The sequence below is a fragment of the Electrophorus electricus genome, chromosome 22 (assembly GCF_041902795.1).
Source record: "Electrophorus electricus isolate QZ-2024a chromosome 22, ASM4190279v1, whole genome shotgun sequence".
NCBI lineage: Eukaryota > Metazoa > Chordata > Actinopteri > Gymnotiformes > Gymnotidae > Electrophorus > Electrophorus electricus.
In genome coordinates, this window is record NC_137518.1 from 18,818,588 (window position 1) to 18,843,926 (window position 25,339).

General features: G+C 38.4%; 1 protein-coding gene across 4 annotated transcripts; it reads left to right on the forward strand.

Annotated features, from left to right (window-relative positions):
* The first annotated feature begins 333 nt into the window (after nucleotides 1–333).
* strip1 (striatin interacting protein 1) lies at nucleotides 334–25,339 on the forward strand. 4 transcript variants are annotated; one of them, XM_081705386.1, is made up of 21 exons: nucleotides 335–770; nucleotides 1,881–1,950; nucleotides 2,033–2,107; nucleotides 5,039–5,173; nucleotides 5,314–5,434; nucleotides 8,761–8,829; nucleotides 9,118–9,224; nucleotides 9,813–9,940; nucleotides 10,509–10,691; nucleotides 11,089–11,309; nucleotides 11,402–11,467; nucleotides 11,759–11,822; nucleotides 11,931–11,972; nucleotides 12,101–12,175; nucleotides 12,292–12,389; nucleotides 12,470–12,596; nucleotides 13,807–13,907; nucleotides 19,154–19,220; nucleotides 19,332–19,436; nucleotides 19,964–20,168; nucleotides 24,273–25,339. In XM_081705386.1, the coding sequence occupies exons 1-21, from the start codon at nucleotides 660–662 to the stop codon at nucleotides 24,521–24,523; spliced, it is 2,421 nt and encodes an 806-aa protein (XP_081561512.1). In that variant the 5' UTR covers nucleotides 335–659; the 3' UTR covers nucleotides 24,524–25,339. The 4 variants fall into 4 exon arrangements, with proteins under 4 accessions (XP_081561513.1, XP_081561512.1, XP_026887082.2 ...); XM_027031281.3 differs by having other exon boundaries at nucleotides 336–770; nucleotides 11,901–11,972; XM_027031282.3 differs by having other exon boundaries at nucleotides 338–770; nucleotides 11,901–11,972; nucleotides 24,276–25,339.

Here is a 25,339-nt window from a genome sequence, read left to right on the forward strand (position 1 = left end):
AATGGCATTTTTCTTAAAGTTTCATGTGTCTTAATTATGACGGTATCAAGTGACAGCGCAAAACTATTTCTCAGCCACACTAATTTGGTTTTAGTTCACGCCATTCCTCCTTACTGTTTATGAATGGATGTACTTTTGGTCAGTGTATGCTTTTAAAAACAATTTTAAATATGTTTTAAGAATTAAAATTCCATTTATCCTAATTTTTCTATTTTATTCTGACATAATTTTAATCGCTGTCGTCCCTAAGCGTCGCTAGAATGACGTTTCACCGATTTCTGAACGTCTGGTTCTGCGCGAGCCGAGAGACGGCTTGATGACGACAGAGCTTTAGCTGCACTGGCTGACGTCTCCGCCGCAAACATGTCCCCACAAACTGCGATAAAAAACAGTACACAGGATGTTCAGTATTTAAATGTAATCAAATGTTATTCAAAGAAAGGTTATGTCTGAATCCTGCGAGAGCTACCAGCTCACGATGGACGCGGTAGATGAAACTGTCTGGCTAGACGACGCTACCTCTAACCCTACTCTCGCGATAGTGCCGAGGGCTGGACGACTCTCAGCTGCTCCCCGTTCCGCTACCGCCTGTTCTCGCTGTCCGCCTTCACGTGAGAACTACTCTCGCGATAGTTCTGAGGGCGTCGAGGTAATCAAAGATGGACGTCGGTGGTAATGGCGGTGGAGTAACTGTGAATAATAAGCAAAAGGTTATGTTACCCGGCAAAAGTAGAGGTGAATTTGCTCGTAATCAGAGAAAGGATTCTGAGGTAAGGTCTGAGGTTGACTGTAGAGGACTAATAATGGATAATAAACTTGATGCATGTAGCTAGCTGGGCTAATGTGAGGATAGTTCTGCCCACTAGGGCTGTTGGCTACTAGCATCATCCAGGCTTTCGTTTGTCTGGGTTTGATCTTAGTCCTGCCTGGGTCTCTAACCAGCTCGGTAATATTTAATTGCTGCACTCTTCATGAATAGCTATTATCTTCGCCCCGAAGACGGTTTTAACGTTGTAATCCATCCGAATCGTAATCTGTTCACACTAGACTACAGCTAAATGAAACAGATTTAACATTAGAATTTATTCCAAATATGACCATATTATGGTATTTAGTTTTCTTTATATCTATCTTGGTTATCTTAAATTACTGTTCAAACAGAAGCAACTGAAGTTTATCTACCTATATCTAAATTGTACATAAGTAGATAAATCCCTTAATCTTCCTTATTTACACACAAGACATTAAATTCAGTTAGTTGGCTATATAGTAACAACGTTGTTGACGGTGTTGACACGCGCTTGCAGTGCTCTTAGAATATTTGGCCTAACTTGAGAATTTAATTCAGAATAAAATGTATAATTAAATGTTTTAATTGTATTCAAATTCTGGAAAAACATCACTTATAAAATAGAACTATTCCAAAAACAGAACGTTTTGTAAAACTAACAGATTGTTTCTTTTAAAGACTTTAACAATGAATAACAACTATATTAATTGATTACATATATCACTTGTACATGTAAATATATACTTATTGATCTCCAGTAGATTGTCAAGGTTGGTCCAAATTTGATTAAACTTAGTTATTATACTATCAGTTAATTATAAGAATATTTTGCATATGTTGCACATTTACATGAAGTTAACTTTTTCCCCTATTTATTAGAACATGTACATTTAATAGTACATTTAACACCACAATATACTTTCTTGTGTAATTATTTTTGAGATTTGTGATCTCAGAATTAGATAGTTTGATATGAAGTGTCAAAATAATCTGTTCACTGAGAGTTTTAGTGCTGTGAGTAGGCTGTTGGCTAGCGTGTCTTAACGTGTGACGAGTTTTATTGTGACAGTAGTATTTTATTGTGCTGCAGGGGTTGTCAGAGGCTCCTGACCTTGAGTTTGAATATGGTGACTCAGACAAATGGGCAGCTGAGCTGTCAGGTATGAAAATGCTTTTGATATATTTCAATATTGATGGCCAGGCATATAATGTTATAATGTGACATTTCACTTTTCATTAAAGAGCTGTACAGCTATACTGAGGGACCAGAGTTTCATCTCAACAGAAAATGCTTTGAAGAGGATTTCCAAACACATGGTAAGAGGAAAATAGATTTACATTTACAGCATTTAGCAGACACAGGCTTTATATTCAAACTGCATGAAAAAGCAGAAAGGCTGTTGAGTTTGCAGTTAGCCTGCTACTTTTTAAGGTGGACCAGAAAATTTGAATAAGAAGCTGAAAAATAAGCTAACATCAGGCTTTCTCCTTAGATTTCTTCCAGCTAGAAAGTTTAACCATGTTATCAGAGTACATTTCTGCGATTCTCAATTACACCAGATGGCTAGTCGTTGTATACAACTGAAGCTTATGTATGGATTGGGAAATGCAGAACTACATTCCTCAAAAACATATTTTTTAATGACACGTATACAGGAGTAAAGGTTGGAACGTTGTTGAGAGAAGCATGCGAGGAGTGGAATATACAAGACAACAAATACCACTCTTGCCAGCAACATGTTGATAGCGGAACACGAAGCTAATTTATCTTCACAATAAATGTTTTGTGCATTCCCTTAACTTTGCAATAAAAAAAAGTCCTGAAGTGTACTGTTGCAGTACAGCTCTTGGGGCGAGTGATGGCTCTTGACATTTTTTCATCACAGCACAGTAGCTACTACAGTTTTAAAAGAGAAGCAAAATTTCTTTGAGTTCCAGAACACATTCTAAAACAAGACACAATAACTTGCTGGAATGGTTCATTTGATGTACTGGTGTGATTTTTGGAAAAGCTGCAGTGTGTACTTCAGTCATGGACACAGCTAAGGAAAGGCACAAGTAACATGCATACTCAAAATCAAAATGACATCACTACCACTGAAGAAATGGTCAAGCTATTCAGACCAGTAAAAATGGCTACAACCATCATGTCTGAAGAAGAGCAGCCCACTCTGTTATTGTGCCACTTCAAGGTAAATTGTTCAATCATTTTCAAGTTGCAGAGGAAGATTGCACTTTGCACAGAAATGCACCAAACAAGGGCAAGAGTGGTATGAGAATGTGGAGCAAATCCTATATAAAGCATCTGCCAGATTCAAAAAGCTGCCTTTTTTAGATGTAGAGGAGAGAGATTCAACTTTCCAATGTCTCATTCAAGAGGCTAAAAGTAAGACTTTTTGTCTATTTGTAGTGATAGATTTAAAAGCTGCTTCTCCATTAGCAAAAATCTGTGCAGTATGACACAGTTGCACAGAGTGAGAGAACACGTCCTTGTGACCAGCATAATTTTGTCACTCTAGAATATGCTGAAATTGTGCATCTTAGAGAGACATCGTTGAACCTAGGTGGTTAGGTGTTTGAGTGGAGGAACACTTATCAGACTGAATTTCCTCTCCTTAGTAAGACATACGTTTGCATTCCTGATACTAGTGTACATTCTGAGCATGTTTTTAGAACTTTTAGGTGATGTCTCCTGAATGTTGATCAGCTGGTTTTTCTAAACAAATGCCTCTCAAAGGAGACTACTGAAAGACTTGCTGTACAGTCCCTCTCTATTAATCTTCATCCCGCATCTGCATTCATGCCACTTCATTTTAGTTTTTCACTTTGTTTTACTTACCTGTGTTATGGAGATGCAAGTAGGCCATAAAACAAATTTTCGATAATAATCTTGTTAAATGTCATTTAGCACTGCTAAACAATAGTAGTGAATGAAACAATTTTGCTGCTGTAGAGACTGCAGTAGGACAGCTCGTTGATTATCCTACTTTATTCCAGAATGTTACTTAATTGTGTGTAGTATTTTATTTTTAGAGTTGTTTACTATATTTGACATTTAGTAATAAAATTATATTAATTAATATTAATTCAAATTAAATTGTTTGCGTTTGTTACAAATCAGGTTGTGTGGAATATCTTTCATTGACCACATATTTCAACATATAATTTCAACGTATAATTTCATTGACTCCAAACTCCAGTATTGCACTGAGGTTTTATTCTGAGGTATTGAAAATAATCAAATCCTTGGCTAAAAGAGTAGCTGTAGGATCGGAGTGTGATGAAGTTTGAGATTTACACCCCAACTGGTTCTGTAACTTTAGAATTATTTACAATATCCTCATTGGAATATTCATGCACAGCTGCTCTGATCCAACCTCCCTGTGCCGTTATATTCGGCTCTGCTTGTGCAGCACTAGTGATTGCGAGACTGATAGAATGATTTATCAGGCTTGTAGGAATATTAGGACCACACCCAGACTGTTCTCAGCTAGGATAGATGAGCAATTTTGTTTGGGTTTTGAGTTGTATTTTAACTTCTTTTTTTTTTTTTTTTTTTTTTTTTTTTTTTTTAATCAAAAAATGTGCTGAATGTGTAATGTAATACTCCAGGTTAGTATGTTACTAACATTTTAAACGTTTTAAAGGATTTTAAGTCAAAAGTAAAATCTTTAAACTGGCACATTTGGGAAAGCACAAGGCTTTTCTTTTAATTTCAGTTTTGAAAGTGGTCTTTTTGACCAAGAAAGCAGGAAGTTACAGTGAGTTGTTTATTTATTTTAAGAGATGCTGCCTTATTACAGCCTTTCAATGCCCTCACATAGGATTCCATGTAAAATGGAAAAAGTTATGGAAAAGCACTACATGTGCATTCTGTCTACCATGTTCTTTTGACTAAACATTGGTTTAGTTTGTTTTTGTTTTGTTTTTTTTAAGTTTTCATTGGACTTAATAGAGCAGAATTTAAAAAGTAAAATTCTCTTATGGCATAGTCATTAAACACAGGCTATAATACATTGACTAGCTTGGTGCTTTAAGTTCGAATTGCTGCTAGGGTGACTGATGAAATGGTTTTCTCCATTTGTTTATTACTGTAACAGTGTAATGAAGCTTGTAGGTTAATTTGGTATTGCAAGTGTGTGTGTGTGCGTGAGACTATTTTGAGTCTGTGTATGTATTGTAGCTGCTTAACAGAGGTTCTTAGTCTTTTTTATTTAGGTGTAACACACTATTTCTTATCAATTTCAGTGTCTGATAAGAGGTGGGTTGACCTAGATGCTATGCAGCACCGGGCACATGCCATGCGTCTTCTGGATGGTCTGGATGTGACTGGTCGAGAGAGAAGACTAAAGCTTGCGAGGGCCATCCTGTACATGGCACAAGGTCTACACATTTTAGTTATTTTATTTGTTATTGAATAGAGGTGGTCATTGAAAGGGATTACTCACCTGTTTACATCACAATGTTTTTACTCCTAACCATGCCACTCCTGGGGGAGTTGACTGTAGGTGTTTGTTTTTCAGGGACATTTGGAGACTGTAGCTCAGAGGCTGAGGTGCAGCACTGGATGAGATACAATGTGTTCTTGCTGTTGGAAGTGGGAGCCTTCTCTGCGCTGGTGGAGCTGCTCAACATGGAGATAGAGTAAAAATGATACTTTTATAATCTCTCTCTGTCTCTCTCTCATGCACGCACGTGCCCTTGAGCGACAACAGCAAGATGAACCTTAAAAAGGGAGTGGGTTTGCAGTTGGTGGCTACAGACAGTTACACTCTCCTTATCCTTCCTGACTGAGTACTTCTCTGAAGTACTGTAATTTTGCATCTTTGTCACTACTGGTAGCAAGATGGCACATCCATATGTCCAAGATGGCACATCCATATGTCCCATTGCAAGAAGGTTTGCTGTGTCTCCCAGCACAGTATCAGTGGCATGGAGGAGATGCCAAAATACGGGCCATTATATGAGGAGAGCTGGATACAGTTGTAGAAGGGCATCGTACATACACCATATATAAATATATATATCTCGCAAGGGAAGAGTTCAATTTAGTGCCCCCATTGTTCAGTTAGCAAAAGTTTTGCCAAACATGTAATTTTTTCTCTCCTCATGGTTGAGAACACAGAAACTCCACATTGACATTTTCCTTTTGCAAGTGCACTAAATGGTTGTTTTGTAGCAAAGTGCTTAAGCAGTACACAGCCATTACCGCATCTAGCCCCAGTGAATTTCCCTGTTAGCCTTCCACAAATTTGACTACCTAGTCATGCAGTTGATATATTTGGATTTGGTCATGATGGAGAAATTCAGATAATAAGATAATTGCCCATAGTATGTTGGGCTGAGTATTTTTGTGGTAATAAAACCAATTGACGGGGGATATTTGTGTTTATTACTTTTATTCTTGTGTTAAGCAAAGTGACCACTAAGCAAATAGTTTTAGAAGTCATGCTAACGAGTGTTTTGTTTCTCATGACACCTTCAAACCATGAAATGTAAAATCAGTGGGGAGAATTGTGAAAAGACTTATCTATAATGTCCGTGTATGTTATTTTACCAAAGTGAGTTAGTTTGTTTGTAGCATTTACGTGTTGGCTAACATGCTCCAGAAGCCATATTTTTAATACAGAAAACCTCACTGTACTACTAATGCCTTGCTGAGAATGTTACAAAATGCTAATTGCGCTGTTGATCGTTCTTTCTTTGCGCTTTGATGGTGAGATGTATCAGTTTTGTTTTTGTTTGTTTTTATTTATTTTTTGGACAGAATTTGTTTGGGAGAGTCGAATTCGGTTCCACATCAATAGAGTGTCAATAGAGGGATATATTGAGACCCAGCCTTCAAGTAAGAGTCCCACCCCATCACAAGAACCATCGAGGGCTGGGTGTAGTACACACAGAGACGCAGTCGACTAGAGATGTGGCCATTAGCGGGCTAACAAGGTGCACAGCCTCCACTGAGGGAGCCTCCTGTGAATGCCTCCTTGATTCAGGTCCCAGGTGACCACAATTTCCCATGGCACTTGTCTAAAATCATTGCCAATCCTACCCTTGAATAATCTACTCCAGATAGAAGGTGCAGGAGGTAAGATTGTTCCATACCTTGTTTGTGTCAAACATACTGTCTAAATCCTGAGTCTGTTACTGGCAGAACTAAAGAAATAGCCACTCTAGTTCTAGTTGTGTCATATTGTAATGCAAGCTTTGAAAACCTTGCACTCATAGGAACAAATAAAATTGATGTTCTGTGTAGAGCCTGTGTAAGTAGCCAGAATGTAAAGCATCACCAAAGAACTGAGAATCATCCTTATATATTGCTGGTGAGAAATCTGTCAAAGGTGTAGAATGGACAGTGGGAGAGTTGGAAGGCTGAAACTGCAGGACAAGTCGAGCGTTACCATTCCAGCTGGTGAAGAGAGAGCATTAACAGATTTACAAAGAATATTCCCTCCTTCTCTGCAGAATCCCTACGTGTAGGCCCAACCACTAAACCCAGTCTACCCAGTCTACCTGGTGGACTTCCTCTGCAGTTACATACTCTCCTGCCCAGTCTAGTCTTCCCGTTCTTGTGCAGAATACACATGGCCACAGAATGGCCAAATCAAACTCCCTGTTAATAGAAATATTGCAGATATGTCAGTGCCTAAGTCTCGGTCTCCCTCACCCTTTATCTCCAGTCCTCACACTGCTCAGCTTCTCCTCCTACACCCATTCAGGATCATTCCCAAGACCTCGAATTCAACAGGATGCCATAGGTTGGTCACTAATGGTCCAAGCACATTTCAACGCATGATGAAGTGTGAAGTCCTGGTATTCTTGGATGATGATCTTGTATTCCCAAGCACCCCGGAAGAGCATGAGGATCACCTCGTCTGTGTCCTACAAAGGCTTAAAAATGATTGGATTGTAATTCTCTCCAGAGAAATGCCACTTTATCAATAAATCCCTCAACTACTTGGGTAATGTGTCTAAAAATGGAGTTCAAAGCTCTAAAGTGGGCAGTGATTGACAGATTCGTGGCCTATCGTTATGGTGCAAAGTTCACTGTCATGACGGACAATAATCCCCTGACCTATGTTTTGACATTTATGTTTTGGATGCTGCAGGACACATTTGGCTTGCAGCCCTTTCAAATTTTGGTTTTACTGTCCAGTACAGGGCAGGAAAGAAAAACCAGGATGCTGATGATCTATCTAGGAGGCCACGTGCACCTGACGGACAAGACAATAGTGTGACTGATGATGGCAATCGTGTCAAACAATTTGTTGCCCGATTTTCTGTTTCCTTGTGGGTTTCTACATACCCCTGCCATAGAACCTACTCAGCTAGGACCCCTGAGGAGCATGATGTGTCCTCTGACACTTGAGTTAGAAGAGGGGATTGAGCCACCAAATCAATGTCTGGAAGAGATGGAGGAGGGCATACACCCAGTTTCTGTATATGAGACAGTTGTGTACCCCTCCCCCCATACTACATCCTGGGTTGAGACTATGACTACTATATTTATGTGGGAAGAGAACAAGTACTTCCCACCATTGAGGATTGGTAAAGTTCAGAGGGCGAGTCAAGCACATCAGATATTCAGACTGCCATTGAGGTTGGGTCGAAGGAAGAGTCCTTCCCAAGAGATGAAAGATTCGTAAAGACTGACTTAAACCCAGAAGCACATGCATATCATCTTCGAGTATCACCTATACAAGATGATCAACTGGACAGTCTGGTTCAACAGTCAGTCAATGATTCAGCCAGTGTCATTCCCCCATTAGGGGGCATTGTTGTTGGCAAGTTATAACCCTAACCCTATTTAGTTACTTGTTCAAGTTCTTGTAGGAAAAGAAATTGAATTCATGCCTCCTTAATCTCAGAGGCTGGGCCTGGACCTCTAATGCACATGAAATGATGTTTGCATACAATCAGAATACCATATAGAAATGTATTAATGTATACGGAATACGGTCTGTCCTTGGCAGAAACAGCGCAGCCTGCAGCAGTGCAGTGAGGAAACCTGCTATCTCCCTGGCTGACAGCACAGACCTAAGGTACTCTACATTACATTACCTCATGCTAATTCCATCCTAATGTCATGTTAATCCCACACTAACATGCTAATACCACACTCCATGCTATTCCCACATGTTCTCATGTTAACACCACGCGGAGGTCTCACTTTCCATGCATATTTAACCTCCTCTTATTCCCAAACATTTCATCTTAATCCCACTCACCCAGCAGTCACAGCACACAACAAAACTTTAGTATGCTCCCTGTATCTCCTGTTCTGGTCATTGTGTATGTCCATGTCGCATACATGTGTGTGGTGTTATTAGGGTCCTACTCAACATCATGTACTTGATGGTGGAGATGATTCAACAGGATGACCTCGCAGACCCTCCAGAGTGGAGAGCAACAAGAGAGACCTTCAAAACTGAGCTGGGTATGTATTGTGTGCACAGGTGTCTGTGCCTGTGTATCCCAGAATTATGTCTTATTTTTCAAGTTTGTTTGCACATACAAGGAATTTGTCTTTGGTTACAGAGTAGCTAGTAGAATTTGCAGTCATTCATAATTAAACTGACATCCTTTTGTGGATATAGATATTACAGATCCTTAACTCAGGAAATAAGGAAGTAAAATGCATGTATAAACTAGGTCCACTGCAAAAAGTTTAATTTTCTTTTCTGTTCCTGAAGTTTAAATGTATAAAATTGTTTAAACCTTATACATCTCCAGAAGATGCTAACCAGACATGTAGAATGTGGCTCACCTATGCATATAGCATAGATTAGAAAAACTGGTATATGTCCTCAGGCAATGGTCTACCAAATTCAGGAAAACATGGCCACCCCTGTGGACATAAATAGAAAGATTTCGTAGTGATGTGGCTTTATTTACATTTACAGCATTTAGCTGACGCTTTTATCCAAAGCGACTTACAATTATGACTGAATACAACTTGAGCAATTGAGTGTTAAGGACCTTACTCTCTTATTTTTGTGTTTCTTTATAACCTATAATTGGTCAGGCTCCCCACTCTATAACAGTGAACCCGTGTCTGTAATGCTCTTTGGCATGGTAACGAAGTTCTGCAGTGGCCATGCCCCCCACTTCCCCATGAAGAAAGTTCTGCTTCTGCTCTGGAAAACTATTCTGGTAATACGCCTTTCTTTGTCTCTCCATCTCTCTTTCATCATGCTTTCTCTTTGATCTTGGTCTTTCCCATCTCTCTTTTTCTTTGCTATCTCTTTGTCGTCGTCCCCCATGTAACCCATAAACACTATGAACACAGACTGAATGAAGTAGAATATAAATATTAGGTCTATTTATCCAGCCAGATTTCATATTTACCTCATACTTTTTAAACATGTGCTATGTTCAGTGATCAAAAATGAAGATGTCAAGGCAGTGGCATGAGCAGTTCACAAAAATGAGATGAGGGAACCAAATTATAATATTCCAAAACATTGTTTTTCAACCTCATCTCTCTCTGTTGCCTTGGTAGCATATGTTCATTTAACATAGACAATCACTTCGGCTTGTTTCCCTGCAGTCACAATCCTGTTGAAATGTAGCATTGTATTGGAAGCCTACCAGCAGTTGTTAAAGCCTTGCAGCCTTTCACCATGTATTATGCTGCCTCAACATACCTCCTTGCATAGATCTCCCTTTTCTAAATTATCATGGCAGTGTGTGTAATGGTGGCGTATGTATGTTGTCTCAGTTCACGTTGGGTGGTTTTGAGCAGCTGCAGAGCTTAAAGGTGTGTAAGAGGGAGGAGCTAGGTTTGCCCCGCCTCCCAGAGGACAGCATCCGTGTGGTTAGGAACATGAGAGCCGCCTCCCCACCCGCCTCTGCCTCTGACCTCATCGAGCAGCAGCAGCGACGTGCACGCAGGGAGCATAAGGTCTCTGACACATTCGTGCACAAAAAACCAACATATGTGTGCACACACCCCTGACACAACCACATAACACAGAAGCCAAAACCAGAATGTCTCTCTTCTGTGCCAACATCACACACCAACAGAGTATGAGATGCACTAATATTTATTTTGCACATAGTTATGTAGCCTGTTTAGTGAGTCATAGCCATTTTGCTTCACACAGAACTTGATTCAGTGTTATACCACAAAGCTTGCCTTCATCTCTTAACATTTACTAAAACCAAAAGTGAGAAAAAGGTTTAGTCTGTACTTATTTTAAAAAACAAGCCTTGGACCATACATTTAGGTTGTTACACGTGCCCTGATTAACAGTACTCTCTGTGTCTGTATCTCTGTCCCTCTCTTTTATGCTGGTTAGGCTCTAATAAAGCAGGAAAATCTTGATGCGTTTAATGAGAAGGACCCCTATAAAGCGGACGACTCTCGGGAGGATGAGGAAGAGAATGATGATAATGATAACTCACTGGAAACTGAACCGTTCCCTCTGGAGCGTGATGAGGTCATGCCCCCACCTATTCCTCACCCGTCTTCTGAGCGGGTGTCGTTCCCCAAGGGACTACCCTGGGCTCCTAAAGTCAGGTAGTTCTGAAGTATAGTGGACATCTCTGTTCTGTGCCTGCAGGAACCCTAACACTATCTCTAAATCCAAAATGTACATTTGTTTTGAATAGGGAGAAAGATATAGAAAACTTCCTTGAGTGCAGCAGGAGCAAATTCATTGGGTACACACTGGGAAAGTAAGTGAAGCACCAACCCTACTATAATGCCTAGGGGTTTTAATAAACCAAATTAGAATGTATTTTCACTGCAGTCAATATACCTATTACAGATCTAGAATTCACTAGCAAAGTGACCAGTTCTTAGGTGGTGCTAGTTGTAAGAAAGATCTTCCTCAGTGAAATAAAAATTAAACACATTCAGAGCTCTGTGCGTGTGTGTGTATGTGTGTGTATGTGTGTGTATGTGTGTATGTGTGTGTGTGTGTGTGTGTGTGTGTGTGTGTGTGTGTGTGTGTGTGTGTGTTGCAGTGACACTGATACAGTGGTTGGCCTACCCAGGCCTATTCATGAAAGCATCAAAACACTGAAACAGGTACTGCTGTAATGGAAATGACATATGATTCAGTGTGTTGTAATGTATACATTCTAATTGTATCAAGTGTTTCTGCAGCATAAATATGTGTCCATTGCTGAGGTTCAGATTGCTAAAGAGGAGGAATATCAGAAGACTCCTCTGTCTGGGGTGGGTAGCAGTTGTAGCATTGGTGAACCTGCTTTAGGTGCCATTTAATTCACTACAAGTATATGTTTAAGAAAACAAAATAAAAACATATTGCATGTACCATGGTATGTGTATGCATGTACTGATAGGGTGAGGAAGATGTGGAAATGTGTGCTACTGAGTTGCTGTACCAGGGCATTCTCCCCAGCCTCCCTCAGTACATGGTGAGTATCCATTTAACAAAAAATCAGACAGTTAACTACATGTAAAAATAGCCAAAACCACCAGCCTGTGTGCACTCATATGTGCATGCACATGCGTGTTTGTGTGTGTTACTTAGATTGCTCTGCTGAAAATCCTGCTGGCAGCTGCTCCCACCTCTAAAGCAAAAACTGACTCCATTAATATCCTGGCAGACGTGCTTCCAGAGGAGATGCCGTAAGAGTCTATCACAGTGCAGTGTGATGTTTGTATCCCTGTGTGTGTGAATACTGGTCTGCTGTGCTGTTTCTCTACAGGACTACAGTATTACAGAGCATGAAACTGGGTGTGGATGTGAACCGGCATAAAGAAATCATTGTCAAAGCCATTTCAGCAATTCTGCTTCTCCTGCTTAAACACTTCAAACTCAACCATATTTATCAGGTATATCACTTACTCTGGTAGATGTTCAGTTTCAGTGAATATGCTTCAGACACCTCACACACACATTTTATATATATATATACACACACACACACACACACACGCGCGCGCACGCAGCAGCAGCAGCAACACAACACATGCCACAGGCACATAGTTATGCTAGTTATCAAATAGCAGTTAGTAATCATGAGTGGAAGCGATGAGAGAGACCCAGGAGCACCTTCAAACTCCAGCGTACAGGACAGTGGAGCATATTGTTGAAGGGATCAGATACAGTTGACTCAGCGGGATGATCTGTTATGCAACTCACAACAGTGACTGCTGCTACTTGGAGAGGAAGGGAAAATATGAAGACTGACCAACATACTGATGAGCTTAAATGCTAAACATTAAAAATACAGGTTTTAGAATAATTTTATACGGCTGGCTGTTATGCAGTCATACGCTTTCTGTTATCTACCCCCTGCTATGAAAGGGAGAAGAAAAATAATGAAAATGAAAGGGGGGGGAAACATTAAAAACGGACAGCATTAAATTATTGTTTGGATTCCTGAGTACAATAAAACGGTCATCAAAAAGCAACAACAGTTGACCAAAATGACAGTAGTGAGAATGCTGAAGGCTTGTTGTTAGCTAGTCATAATCTCATAGCTCATTTTACAGAAACTATTGTACTTTTTGGCTAAGATTTAAAATATGGAGATTTATATATGGAGATGGCTGAACTTGCTTAATTATTGTGAGATTTTCATTAAGGTGTAGCCTTGAAACAGGCTTTTCAATTAGGTATGCTACAATGTCTCTCAATTGTAGTCACCTTTAAAAGTTAGCTGACATGAACATAGACAATGTTTTATTAGTAATGTCATATCCCTTTCTTCACAACATTGACCACGGCCAGGCTGCTATAGTTTATCCCACGTAAATCATAAATAAATCATAAGTTGGTCAGTTGTCAGATTTCCTGTTATATTGTCTTGTATAGCATTTCAGAACCCTTCAAAATATCACCAGAAGGGGCACATAGACATGTACACAGCAATAAGTTGCTGCAGCCATACTAATGCGTTTTAATGAGTTTTTAGGTAGAAATGTGGCCAGCAGTAACAAAGAATATGTAAAATATCCTATATGATTAAGATTATTTTTTGAAATTTATGGAATATGTTCTATTTTGGAATATGGAATATTTCTCTTTTTCTTCCCTCAGTTTGAGTACATGGCTCAGCACCTTGTCTTTGCCAACTGCATCCCTCTCATCCTCAAGTTCTTTAACCAGAACATCATGTCTTACATCACTGCTAAGAACAGGTAACTGTAAATATAGCCGCAAGCAGCCATTGAGGCTTCAAGCACGTACAGGCCCTTTTGGGCTCATGAGGTACAAGGGCTGCACAAGGCAGAAGAATCAGCCCAGAACTCACTAGATCTGTATCAGCGTACAAAATTATAATTCACTGGTTCTATCTTTACCAGTACTGGTCAAATCTGAAGCAACTAATCATGGAGAAACAGTATTTTACATGTTATTGCAGGATATATTTATGCCGGCTTCCCATATTTGCGCAAGTTTATAAAGCTTCATTTATACTGACAGAACATTTAATGTGCAACTTATGTTTAAGAATATAATATCAATTCTTTTGTGGTTTTCGTGACACATGACAGTAGCGTGGTCTTTTAAGTCTCAAACATATGAGGGAGTTCGGCATACCTTAAAACACTAAAAGCTGCATGATTTTTAAAGGTTTAAATGCCACCCGGGGCCAAAACTGAAAAGATTCACAAGAGTGTGTCTAAAATTTAATGTTGATATGACTCACTGTTGCTGACGTCTGTACATGTAAGTTTAAATGTTATTTTAAAGGTGCTTGGAGTTTTTCGGCTAGATTCAGTTTTTTGCTGAACAAATTGTGAAACTATATTTAAAAGCAGTAAACAAGAATATTTGTAGTGTTTATACTTTCAAGTAATGTGTTGGTAAAGAAATAGGTGACATGTTGATTAATTCTTTGTTTTTAGTGATGTTTGCCAGTAACATGGTCTTTTAACCTCCAAACCTATGAGATAATTATATATGTACATTACTTATACATTAGGACCTAAGAAACACACCCCAATTGCATATTAATGGCTCCCAATTGCACAGGAATTTGATGAAAACCCTTGAAAGGATACATGTACTTAATTCTTCACATATTAACATTTTGTTGTGTGAAGAGTCACATATTTTAAAGAAATTATAATACTTACAAAGAGTTTTCCCCCTGACTTATATTTGCAAATCTACTTTGCTTTTCATTTCATTGGTAGTCACAGTAAAATAGTAAAAGCTATATAACTTTTAATGGTTGAAAAGCTGACTACATTGCAGGGTAATATTTCACATACTTTGAGCTTGAGTTATATTGTGTTTGATGCCAATTTTTTGGTGTTTGATTTAAGCACTGCTTTTCAGTCAGTTTCTGTATTTATCCACTAGATGGCACCAACGCACTACCATACAGAAATTACAATAAAGAAATAAGATATTTTTGAGAATTACATGGCTAATTTCTGGCCAGGCTGTACAAGTTTTGTTAGAATTTGTAATAGCAAAGTTATTCAGCTTGTAGATCCAATTACTTGATCTGCATTGTGCATTACATGATGGGGTGATTTTTTTTTTTAGATTTTTTTTTATTTATTTATTTTTTACATTTTAGAAGTGTTATTTGGACTAAACTTGGCAGATCCAACAAGAACCTCTATATATGAAAGATTTTCAAATTAGAAGATGATTAGGTTTGAGTTATATTGGTCATATATAGCAAGGCCACAATTATTTATCAGTAGGCGTGACCACCAGGGAGAATGAAAATTTTTTAGATTTTGCTAATTATTTACCTAGAGAGTGAATAGATTATTGTAGTACTGATTTTGACATGATTGGATCAGATCGCTAGGACTAGTTAGAAAAGTGCTATTTTTGAGCAATTAATGAATGCAAAAAAAAAAAAAAAAAAAAACTGCATTTTTAAAAGGACATGCAAGTTGCTAGGAGTACTGCAAGGAATCATATGAATCCAAGGTTATTTTTAAGTGGTAATATTTAACAGATATACTTGATCTTCATAAATAGCACTCCCTAGTGGCCAAATTATTTGAAAATCTACAGACTCACAGAGAGTGCTTACATGTATATGATGTTATGCTAAGAACAGAACTGTGCTGCGCTGTAGGCCTGTGCTGATTATATGATACTATGACTACAAGTAGTGCATGCATTGCGAATGTTTGTTAAAAATTTACAAACTAGCATGTTCAGCCCATAACCTTCTGAATCTGACATCAATGTACATCAGACTGTCTGTAAATTTCTGTCTGGGTTGGAACTACTTTTCCAGACTTCTGCCCATTTAGGTTTTTAAACATAAGGACTGTGAATAAGTGCAAAGTAGGTAATTGTGCACTGTAGAGTCTCCCAATGTCATAAATGGCATGAACTTTGCAGGCAACATCAGACTGTCATTACATGTGTCTGTAGATTTGTGTTGATGTGACATTGTTACTGACTTCTGTCCTTTTATGTTTGAAAACACAAGGCTTACGATTATAAGTAAAATAGGTAATTCTGCTCTGTAGAGCCTCCTGGCAATAATTTGCCTCAAAATTAGCTATTTTCCTCAGAATGGTAGTGAATATATTTTTGCATTTTGGTTAAAATCAGACAAACTATGACTGTGTATAAGTGATATGACTAAAACTAGTGATATTGGTACCTGTTTGATCAATGCGTTGCAGCAACATGGTCAAAAACTCAACTTTTTTTCCCCAATTATTTAGTTTCAGATTATTTCAAGACCTGATTTGATGTAATTGAATGAACATCCTAGGACTAGTTTGAAAAGTGCAAATTTTATAGTTAATGACTGTGACAAAACTAAACATTTTTGAAAAGCACTTGCAAATGCAAATCTGTTAGGACTACTGCAAGAAATAATTCGAATCCAGTTGTATGTTCCTAAGTGAAAATTTGTAGGAGATGTACTTGATTTTCTGGATTCCCCATAATGGCTAAATGTTTTGAAACTACAGAATCACAGAGAATCCTTACATATCTACAGCATTTAACTGTCATCATGATTGGTCAATGTTAAGGTTGTCAAATGCCTTCTGAATACTGATTGGCCAATAGCGATCACAATTTTTTGACATATCAGTTAATCTTTAATTATCCCTGTGTAATAATGATAAAGGATGCAGCTTGCAAAGCTTGGTCTGATGTTGGGATTATTGAGATTCAGACTCTACTGGGTATTTTGGCACCAAGATTGTGGTGACTGGGTGAAAAACTTAGGACTAGTTTACAAAACTAAGTTTCACATATGCAAATTAACAAAATATCTAAGTGGGCAGAGATAAGTGGTTCTTACTTTTTTTTGTTTGGTTTGAGTTAAGGAATTCACTGGAAGTGGAATTATGTTTCTTGGCCTTACAGTGTGCAAGTTAGGGTTAGGGCATCCTCCTCTGGCCGACAAGGGTCACCATAATAATAACAATTTTAAGAGAAAAACTAATAAATAATAATAAAATGAAAACATAAGCAAATAATGTGTAGTCCGGCTTTCTAGAAGTCCTGCTCTTTCCCGATGTTGTGCACATGTCCGAAACCCAGGGCAACAGAGAAATAGTAGGTGGCTGGGGTGGAGGTGTGGTGGGCTGCAGCAGTACTGGGAGTAGCCATGGCAGCTGAGATTAATTGAAACTCAGTAACATCATGACATGGGTGTACCTTGGGAGAAAGAGAGAATAGATTGTTAGGCAGGTCCAGGTATGTGGGTGTGTAAATTAGGGAACCATAATGTGCAATGATGGACTCTGGCAGATCTAGCTATGACAGCACAGCTAAAAGGAAAGAGCCAGAAGGTACCACACGCATGAGGACACCCAGAAACATCAGCACTCCACCTCTGTCAGCAAACTTGAGTGACTAAAGAGAAGTGAAGTGACAGTATCATAACACCCCAGTTGACCAGAACTCTCAATGCCCATGGACTCCCAGAGCTACACCTTTACCTAAGATGGGAAGTTGTTAATAAAATGACTGTCTGTGTCTTGAACAGGAAGGTATATTCCATAGTGTGAGAGCTTTCTAGTAAAAGCCTGTGTCCCCTGCTTTAGATTTTCTTATTCTTGGTGCTAGTAAAGAGCCTGCACCTTTTGATCTAAGCAGACGTGGTGGATTGTAATGCACTCGGAGTTCTCTAAGGTACTGTGGGGCAAGACCATTCAGTGCTTTGTATGTCACTAGAAGAACTTTTATAATCAATATGAAATTTTACTGGGAGCCAATGTAAAGTAGCCAAAATAGGATTGATGTGATCAAACACTGGCTGCTGCATTTTGAACTAGCTAATCCTTGTTTAGGTACTTAATTGTACAGCCAAATAGTAAGACATTACAGTAGTCCAATCTTGAAGTGATAAATGTGTGGACTAACCTTTCTGCATCATGTGAGGAGAGCATTTTCCTACTCCTTGAAATGTTCCTGAGGTGGAGAAAGGTGGTCCTAGAAATATTATTTACACGAGCTTCGAATGACAGGGATCCATAATAACTCCAAGATATTTAACTGTTAGAGAAGATGTGATTGGGAGCTCACTGAGGTTCATTGAGTAATTAGAGGGCAAAGACCTGTATCTGGGCCTAATAGAAACACCTCTGTTTTGTCAGGATTAAGTGAGGAAAAGGTTCAACAGCCAGTGTCTGACGTCCTTTATGCATTTGCCAGTAATACTAAGCTGATATACATCCCCTGGTTTTGCTGAGATATATAGCTTAGTATCTTCAGCACTGCAGTGGAAATTAGCACATATTACCTAGTGGTAGCATATATAAAAAAAAAAAAGCAAAGGCCCTAGAACAGATCCCTGTGGGACACCATAGCAAACCTCCTTGTATGATGAGAAGTCTCCATTTATATTAACAAACTGGTAGGTAAGATTTAAACCATGAAAGGGCTGTTCCCCTAATCCCAACATTTTTGAGTATATATAGTAAAAAGTTGTGATCTATAGTAATATAATAGGGTGATGGCTGGTTCAGTCCCTTTGATGCTAGAGCCTTCCTTGTGCAGAGTCCAAGAGAGTGTAATTGCCCTCTTTCTTTGGGAGGATTGGATGGCTTTTCCCACATCTCATCCCTCAACACAGTGCTAACCAATCTTTGCAATAGTTAAATAGTGGATGTAATTGGAAATGAAAAAAATTGAGTAAACTGCGGTAAACAAAAAAAATTTAAAACGTGCTACATGATCAAGATCATCGAGAAGTTTAGTTTTACTACCTTGTTGCATGCCAGACCTTAGCTCCACACATGATAAGGACTTCTGCTGTGTGTTGAGAGTGCTTGTATAAGAGATAAGAAAGAAGGGCATTGCTTCTTTAACTCATAACCCTGCAGTGTTAGGAAGTCTCTGATACACCTCTTTATAATCTTCATTATTATTCAGAATAATGTAAGCATGAGTGTTGTAATTTGCTATTTATGAATGACTGCACTGTTTCCATATACAGTATCTCAGTGTTGGACTTCCCCTACTGTGTACTGCACGAACTGCCTGAACTCACAGCAGAGAGCCTGGTGAGACATACTTGCACACTTTTTAACAGGTCAAATATCCGAAAGACTAATTAACATGTAAATGAGTGCATGTTTGTGCGTGTGTGTGTGTGTGTGTGTGTTTGGTTATAGGAAGCTGGAGATAATAACCAATTCTGTTGGAGGAACTTGTTCTCCTGCATCAACCTACTCCGAATCCTCAACAAGCTTACTAAGTGGAAGCATTCCAGAACTATGGTATACACATTTTCCTATGCATGATAAATTGCTATGCAGAATTCACTATATATAATATATTCCAGAACTATGGTACACACAATTCAGCATATATAATATACTCCAGAACTGTGGTACACACACCACCAAATATAATACACTACCTTTTGAGTATTTTGCCTATTAGAATGTGATTAAATCATTTGTGTTTGTTTAATTGTCTTTGTAATTGTTTTTTGCCCAAAGTATGAGAACTCAACATTAATTAGAGAGGCAGATCTAGGGAAAAGTTGTTCAAGTAAGCTGTGGCCATGGTGCTCAGTAGTAAAACAGTGTTCCGTTTGCTTCAGTTTGTCCTTTAGCCAGGGGAAAACCTAACATATACTAGTCTGTCATGGATTTGTATTTTATGTAATTTTACTTCTCACTCAGGGATATGCATGCCATTTGAGCGTATTCTTTATAAAAAATACATCTGTTTTTTGTGGCAAAACCTCTGTTTTTGTTGCAAACCTGTTTTTGTTTCTTTGTTTCTTTGTTTTAAATAGATGTTGGTGGTCTTTAAGTCAGCTCCCATCCTCAAGAGGGCACTGAAGGTGAAGCAGGCCATGATGCAACTTTATGTGCTCAAACTGCTCAAAGTGCAGACAAAATATCTTGGCCGCCAGTGGAGGAAGAGCAATATGAAGACAATGTCTGCCATCTACCAGAAAGTCCGGCACCGTCTCAATGATGACTGGGCTTATGGGAACGGTGAGGAGGCTTCATCATAGTAGTACAGAAAAGACCCTTTGGTACATTCTAGTACATTGTGTTACATCAGTGTACCACTACCTGTGCAATCTCTGTTACCTCTGCATCAGAGCTTACAGAGGTGTATGTCTTCACTACTTGCACTGAGAAACAAATGTGCAGAAGGTTAAAGGTACGCTGTAGTTTCCAGATTCAAAGGGAGAAATTCTTTACCCTTCCCATTTTCTATGTGTGCTGCAGTGGTTTGATAACTGGAACTGTACTAATCCAGTCCAGGCTCAAGACATTTTTTTTCTGTACTCTGATTTGTCTCAGTTTGATCCATTGGTCTCATGATATTTAGTCTTGGTTCTCGACAGAGACCAGCTGCCCTTTATTTATATATAAATTCTTGTCTCACCCTTCCAGTGAGTGATCCTTATGCTCAGGCTTTCTACCAGAGGCCTGGACTTTGAGGGTGTTGTAGTATTTTTGCTGTTCCTAGGATTGTGTTCTTCTACACAGAGGCTGATGTCATTCCTAGGATCTGTTGGAGCCACTTCTCCAACTTTGGGATCATAGTCCAAATCACCACTGGGACAACCTTGGTGTTAACATTCTCTTTATTCTTATGGACCATGGTATTTATCCCAACTTCTCATATTCCTTCCTTTGGATGTTTCCATCACTTGGGACCACCACATCAATTACCACTGCTGTTTTTGGCATCCTCCATCACAGTGTCTGGTTGGTTCACCACTACTTGTATCTCAGCATGCTTGGCTGACATTACTTCATGGATGACATCTCTTCTTGAATCTGAACTCCAGCAAGACCAAGCTTCCGTGCATCCAAGGAACTCCCAATCCCCACCATGACCTTACTGCTTATTCAAGAACTCACTGATCACTCCATCTGAAGCTGTACACAGCCTTGGTGTAACTTTGGATGACCAGTTCTTGTTCTCGAATCAATTTTCAAAACTATAAGTAGACTTCATAGACCAGAGTTTGGCAAATACACCTGACCTGGTCATGCAAGTTTCTCCTTTGCAACTTGTGAAGGATTTGACCCTTTCTGTCTCAGGAAAGCTACCCAGATGCTTGTTCAGTCTCTTGTCATGCTACTTCATCGCTAGGCCATCCGGCCTCTACAATTGATCCAGAAGACAGCAGCATGGCTGGTCTTAAATCTTCCAATATGATTGAATGTGACTGAAAATGTGATCGAAAATCAAATATTGATTTCTAAACTCATCCTAAGATAACACAGTATTTTGTTGTTTAAAAATGAATATGAACTTTTTATTTGCATTATTCAAGGTCTGAAAACCTTTATTATTTAGACCCGTTATTTAGAACAGTTGTCATTTTCTGCAAATCAATGGTCTAAATTAGAATACATTAAAATTTACATTGATGTATTTGGCATTTAGCAGATGCTCTTATTCATACAATGTATCCTAGCCAGTACAGTAGGTTAGAGTCAAAGATACTCTTGAACTAGAATGCTGCTAAAATACAAAAATCAATGCTGATGCCTAGAAGAAATGCAAATAAACAGTACCAAACAATATCAAAACAATATTTTATTTGGGCTAAATGTTGTCAGTAGTTTATGGAATAAACAAAACAATGTATATATATGTTTTGTTTGCCCAAAACATACCCAAATAGTATAAAAATTGTGGTCTCAATTTCTTTCTTTTTTTTTTTTTACACGTCATATCAAGGGTTCACATGAGCTTGTTTTTTTTTTTTTTACATATTGCATTATATTCCATATTGGACTTGCACTAATCAGTTCAGTCATCTTACCCTGACCACACCCTATTCATTGGTAGAGTATTTACAGCATTTGCTAAAAGTTTATTTAGATATTGACTAATTTTCTGTAATTCAAATATCCAAATTTTTATTTCAGGAACTTGACACACACACACGTTGCAATAGTTGGCACAATTAGCCACAGATTTTTAAAATATGATTTGTTTTATTTGTAATATGTGATTGAACATTCCAGTATCCTAGGGTCATAGCTGTACTAGGACAGTGTAAAAAGTATCGGAATTCAGAGTTAAATATTGATCATAAGGTTCATTTGAAACATATCCAATGACACATTTATTATAAATCGGTTGCTCTAAAAATTTAATGTTGACCTACCTAAGTGGTTTTAAATGGATTAACCGATGTACAAGGATGCTTGATTTTTGGAATTAATATTACATTAACGTAACAACGAAACTTTGAAAAGTTTCGAACCAAGGTTTATGAGCATTATGAGGTGCTGTCAAACGCAGGAGATTATTTGTATAATTAAAGAGACTTGTTGGCATGTTGTTACCGCCTCTCAATCTGGCTTCAGAAAGGGAAAACCCAATTTTTGGAAACACACCTAAATAGAATTCTAATTGTGATATTAATATTCCTTATGTTACATTTTAAAATAATTTTGTACATTTTGTACATTTCACCATGGCCTGTCAAGTGTGGGAAGGTTAGTGAGATCCCTTAAGATGATCACTGAGTGCCGCCACATTACTTCAGTAAGTTGCAGATCTGTACAAAACAGTAGACCGACATAATGAACGGGTTCATTTCCCGGCGTGGGACTCAAATTATGTTTATGAAAAGTAGCACGCAATATATCCTTTTCTCTAAGGCTCACATATCTATGTCTGAAATTGTTGCTCTTATTAATTTGAAAGAAAAATGTGGTCTGATATCAGTGATATTCAAAGAAAAAATTGCTATCTACGTAGCTATAAAAAACAAGCAGCAGAAAAATAAATGCAGCAGTTCAACTGAACTGGTGTACAGGAATGTATATCCCATATTGAGGCATATGTTTGAGATTATAAAGATTATTCATGTTTCAAGGTTATAAAAATTAAGGTTTCTTATTGATTTTCTGTATTGATATTTTCTTCAACCACATACAGGTGCAGTTGTTAGCTAGATGATGTAGTATATCTAGGTTGGCAGCAGGTCTGACTGATTGGTCTCCTAATTGCAATGTATATGTTATGAAAAGTTAAAATGTCTAAATGTCTAAAAAGATTATCTTGGAATATTTCCACAGATTGTAGCAACTAATCAAAAAGTGATCACCAAATCCAGTGTGATGCTTGTGACTTATGCACAATATTTAGCTGATATGAAAACCCTTTTGTTGTTCTAACATATAAACTAAGTAGAACAATGACCCAGAGCAAAGAAAAACACAGAATCCAAATGTTTTCAGAATTTCTCCATCAACCATAGGTTTTTTTGTTCTATTATACTTGCATCTAACTGTATGGCATGTAGCAGACATGGTCTACTAAAGTGCTTTTAGATGTTTACTTAGGACAAATAGTTTGCAACTGATTATACTTGCATGTTGTGTACATTTATGGCATTTAGCTGACGCTTTTGTCCAAAGCGACTTACAATTATGACTGAATACAACTTGAACGGATGAGGGTCTTGCTCAGGGGCCCAACAGTGGTAACTTGGCAGTGGTGGGGCTTGAACCAGCAACCTTCCGATTACATCTCAAGTACCTTAATCACTGGGACACCACTGCCCCATGTAAGCTATAGCAGGAAGACTTTTGTTAGGAAGTCGTTAACAAAAGTGGAGCCCCTCTATTATGGCAGACTATTACTGGACACTGAAAAGGGATGTTCAAGATTGTACATATTTTAGTTGTAATAACAGCCTTATTTATTAATGTTATATATACTTATTGTAAAATTCACTTAAAAACTATGCCTGAGAGAAACATCTTAAAAACATATTTGAATTTGAAAAAGAACAGGACCACATATTTTAGCTTATGCAATTAAAAATATATTTATATATTTTGTTTCCTGCTGTGGTTAAATGCGTTCCAATGAAGTAACTCGCTACTTGAGTAGTCTTTTTAATAGATGCTTTCTTACTTTTACTGAAGTAATAATTTAAATGACTACTTCTACTTAAGTATTATTTTAAAGTAACAATACTTTTATCTGAGTACAGATTTTTATTCTACCCAACTCTGTGTGTGTGTGTGTGTGTGTGTGTGTGTGTGTGTGTGTGTGTGTGTGTGTGTGTGTGTGTGTGTGTGTGTGTGTTTAATGTCTTTCATTTGTGGCAGCAGATCTGGATGCACGGCCATGGGACTTTCAAGCGGAGGAGTGTGCTCTTCGTGCCAGCATCGAGCGTTTCAATAACCGCCGTTACGACAAGAACCAGAGCAATCCAGAGTTCCTACCTGTGGACAACTGTCTGCAGAGTGTGCTGGGTCAGCGGGTCGAACTGCCTGAGGACTTCCAGATGAACTATGACCTCTGGCTGGAACGTGAGGTCTTCTCCAAACCCATCTGCTGGGAGGACCTGTTGCAGTAGGTGTAGTGAGCGATGGAGCAGCTGCTATGACAGTTGCAGCTTATTCACTGGGGCGAGATATCCTAGCAGCGTTAGCACTGTTGGTCAGTGCCCTGTGCATCTGTCATGCAGGACATTTATAGTGTTGTCACTTGCCATTCCTGACCCTTCCTTCCTTAGTACTAGTGTCGGTCTTCTCTGAGTCTTCTCGCTCTCTCTCTCTCTCTCTCTCTCTCTCTCTCTCTCTCTCTCTCTCTCTCTCATGGGTCTTTAGCAGGACCTTATTGTTTATACTGGTCTGAGTTTGTTTGTGGGGCCATGTTCTTATTATGTTACATTTATATAGCACCTTTCTTAATACCCAAGAACGCATTACAAACACTCTGCACAATGTTTTTACATCGAGTCACACAGGTGACAGATGTTGATTTGTTAAGTGCTTTGAACATCACACTAAGCTTTTCACACTCCAAGTTTCACTCATGTGAAGTCCAGTGACATGACATTGTTTTAAGGGCCTTTACCAGTAATGGCCACCTGTAAGTATAATATGGGCTTTCTGGAACAAAATACAAAGTGATTGGTATATCAGGTCACTTTCCTCTCCTTGTACAATTAATAACAAAATGAATGTGTGAGAGAGAGGGAGAGAGGCAGAGGGGTGTTTGTATTGCGGTAGATTTGCAAAATGTTTTTAACAGACAAATGTTTAAATGTTAAACCATGTTTGTTTAGATGACTAAAGTTCTTTCAAAGGGAATTGCTTGTATTTAATCTGAGTTTATGTTTGTGTGGCTTTATATAAAATACTGTATTAAATAATGTACATTGTCAGTA

Excerpts from the sequence above, each read along its gene's own strand:
- strip1 (XM_027031281.3), top strand. The coding sequence starts at position 660 with ATGGACGTCGGTGGTAATGGCGGTGGAGTAACTGTGAATAATAAGCAA. Across the intron at positions 12,176-12,291 it reads CCAGCCTCCCTCAGTACATG|ATTGCTCTGCTGAAAATCCT; the intron begins GTGAGTATCCAT and ends TGTGTTACTTAG. Across the intron at positions 19,437-19,963 it reads GGAAGCATTCCAGAACTATG|ATGTTGGTGGTCTTTAAGTC; the intron begins GTATACACATTT and ends TGTTTTAAATAG.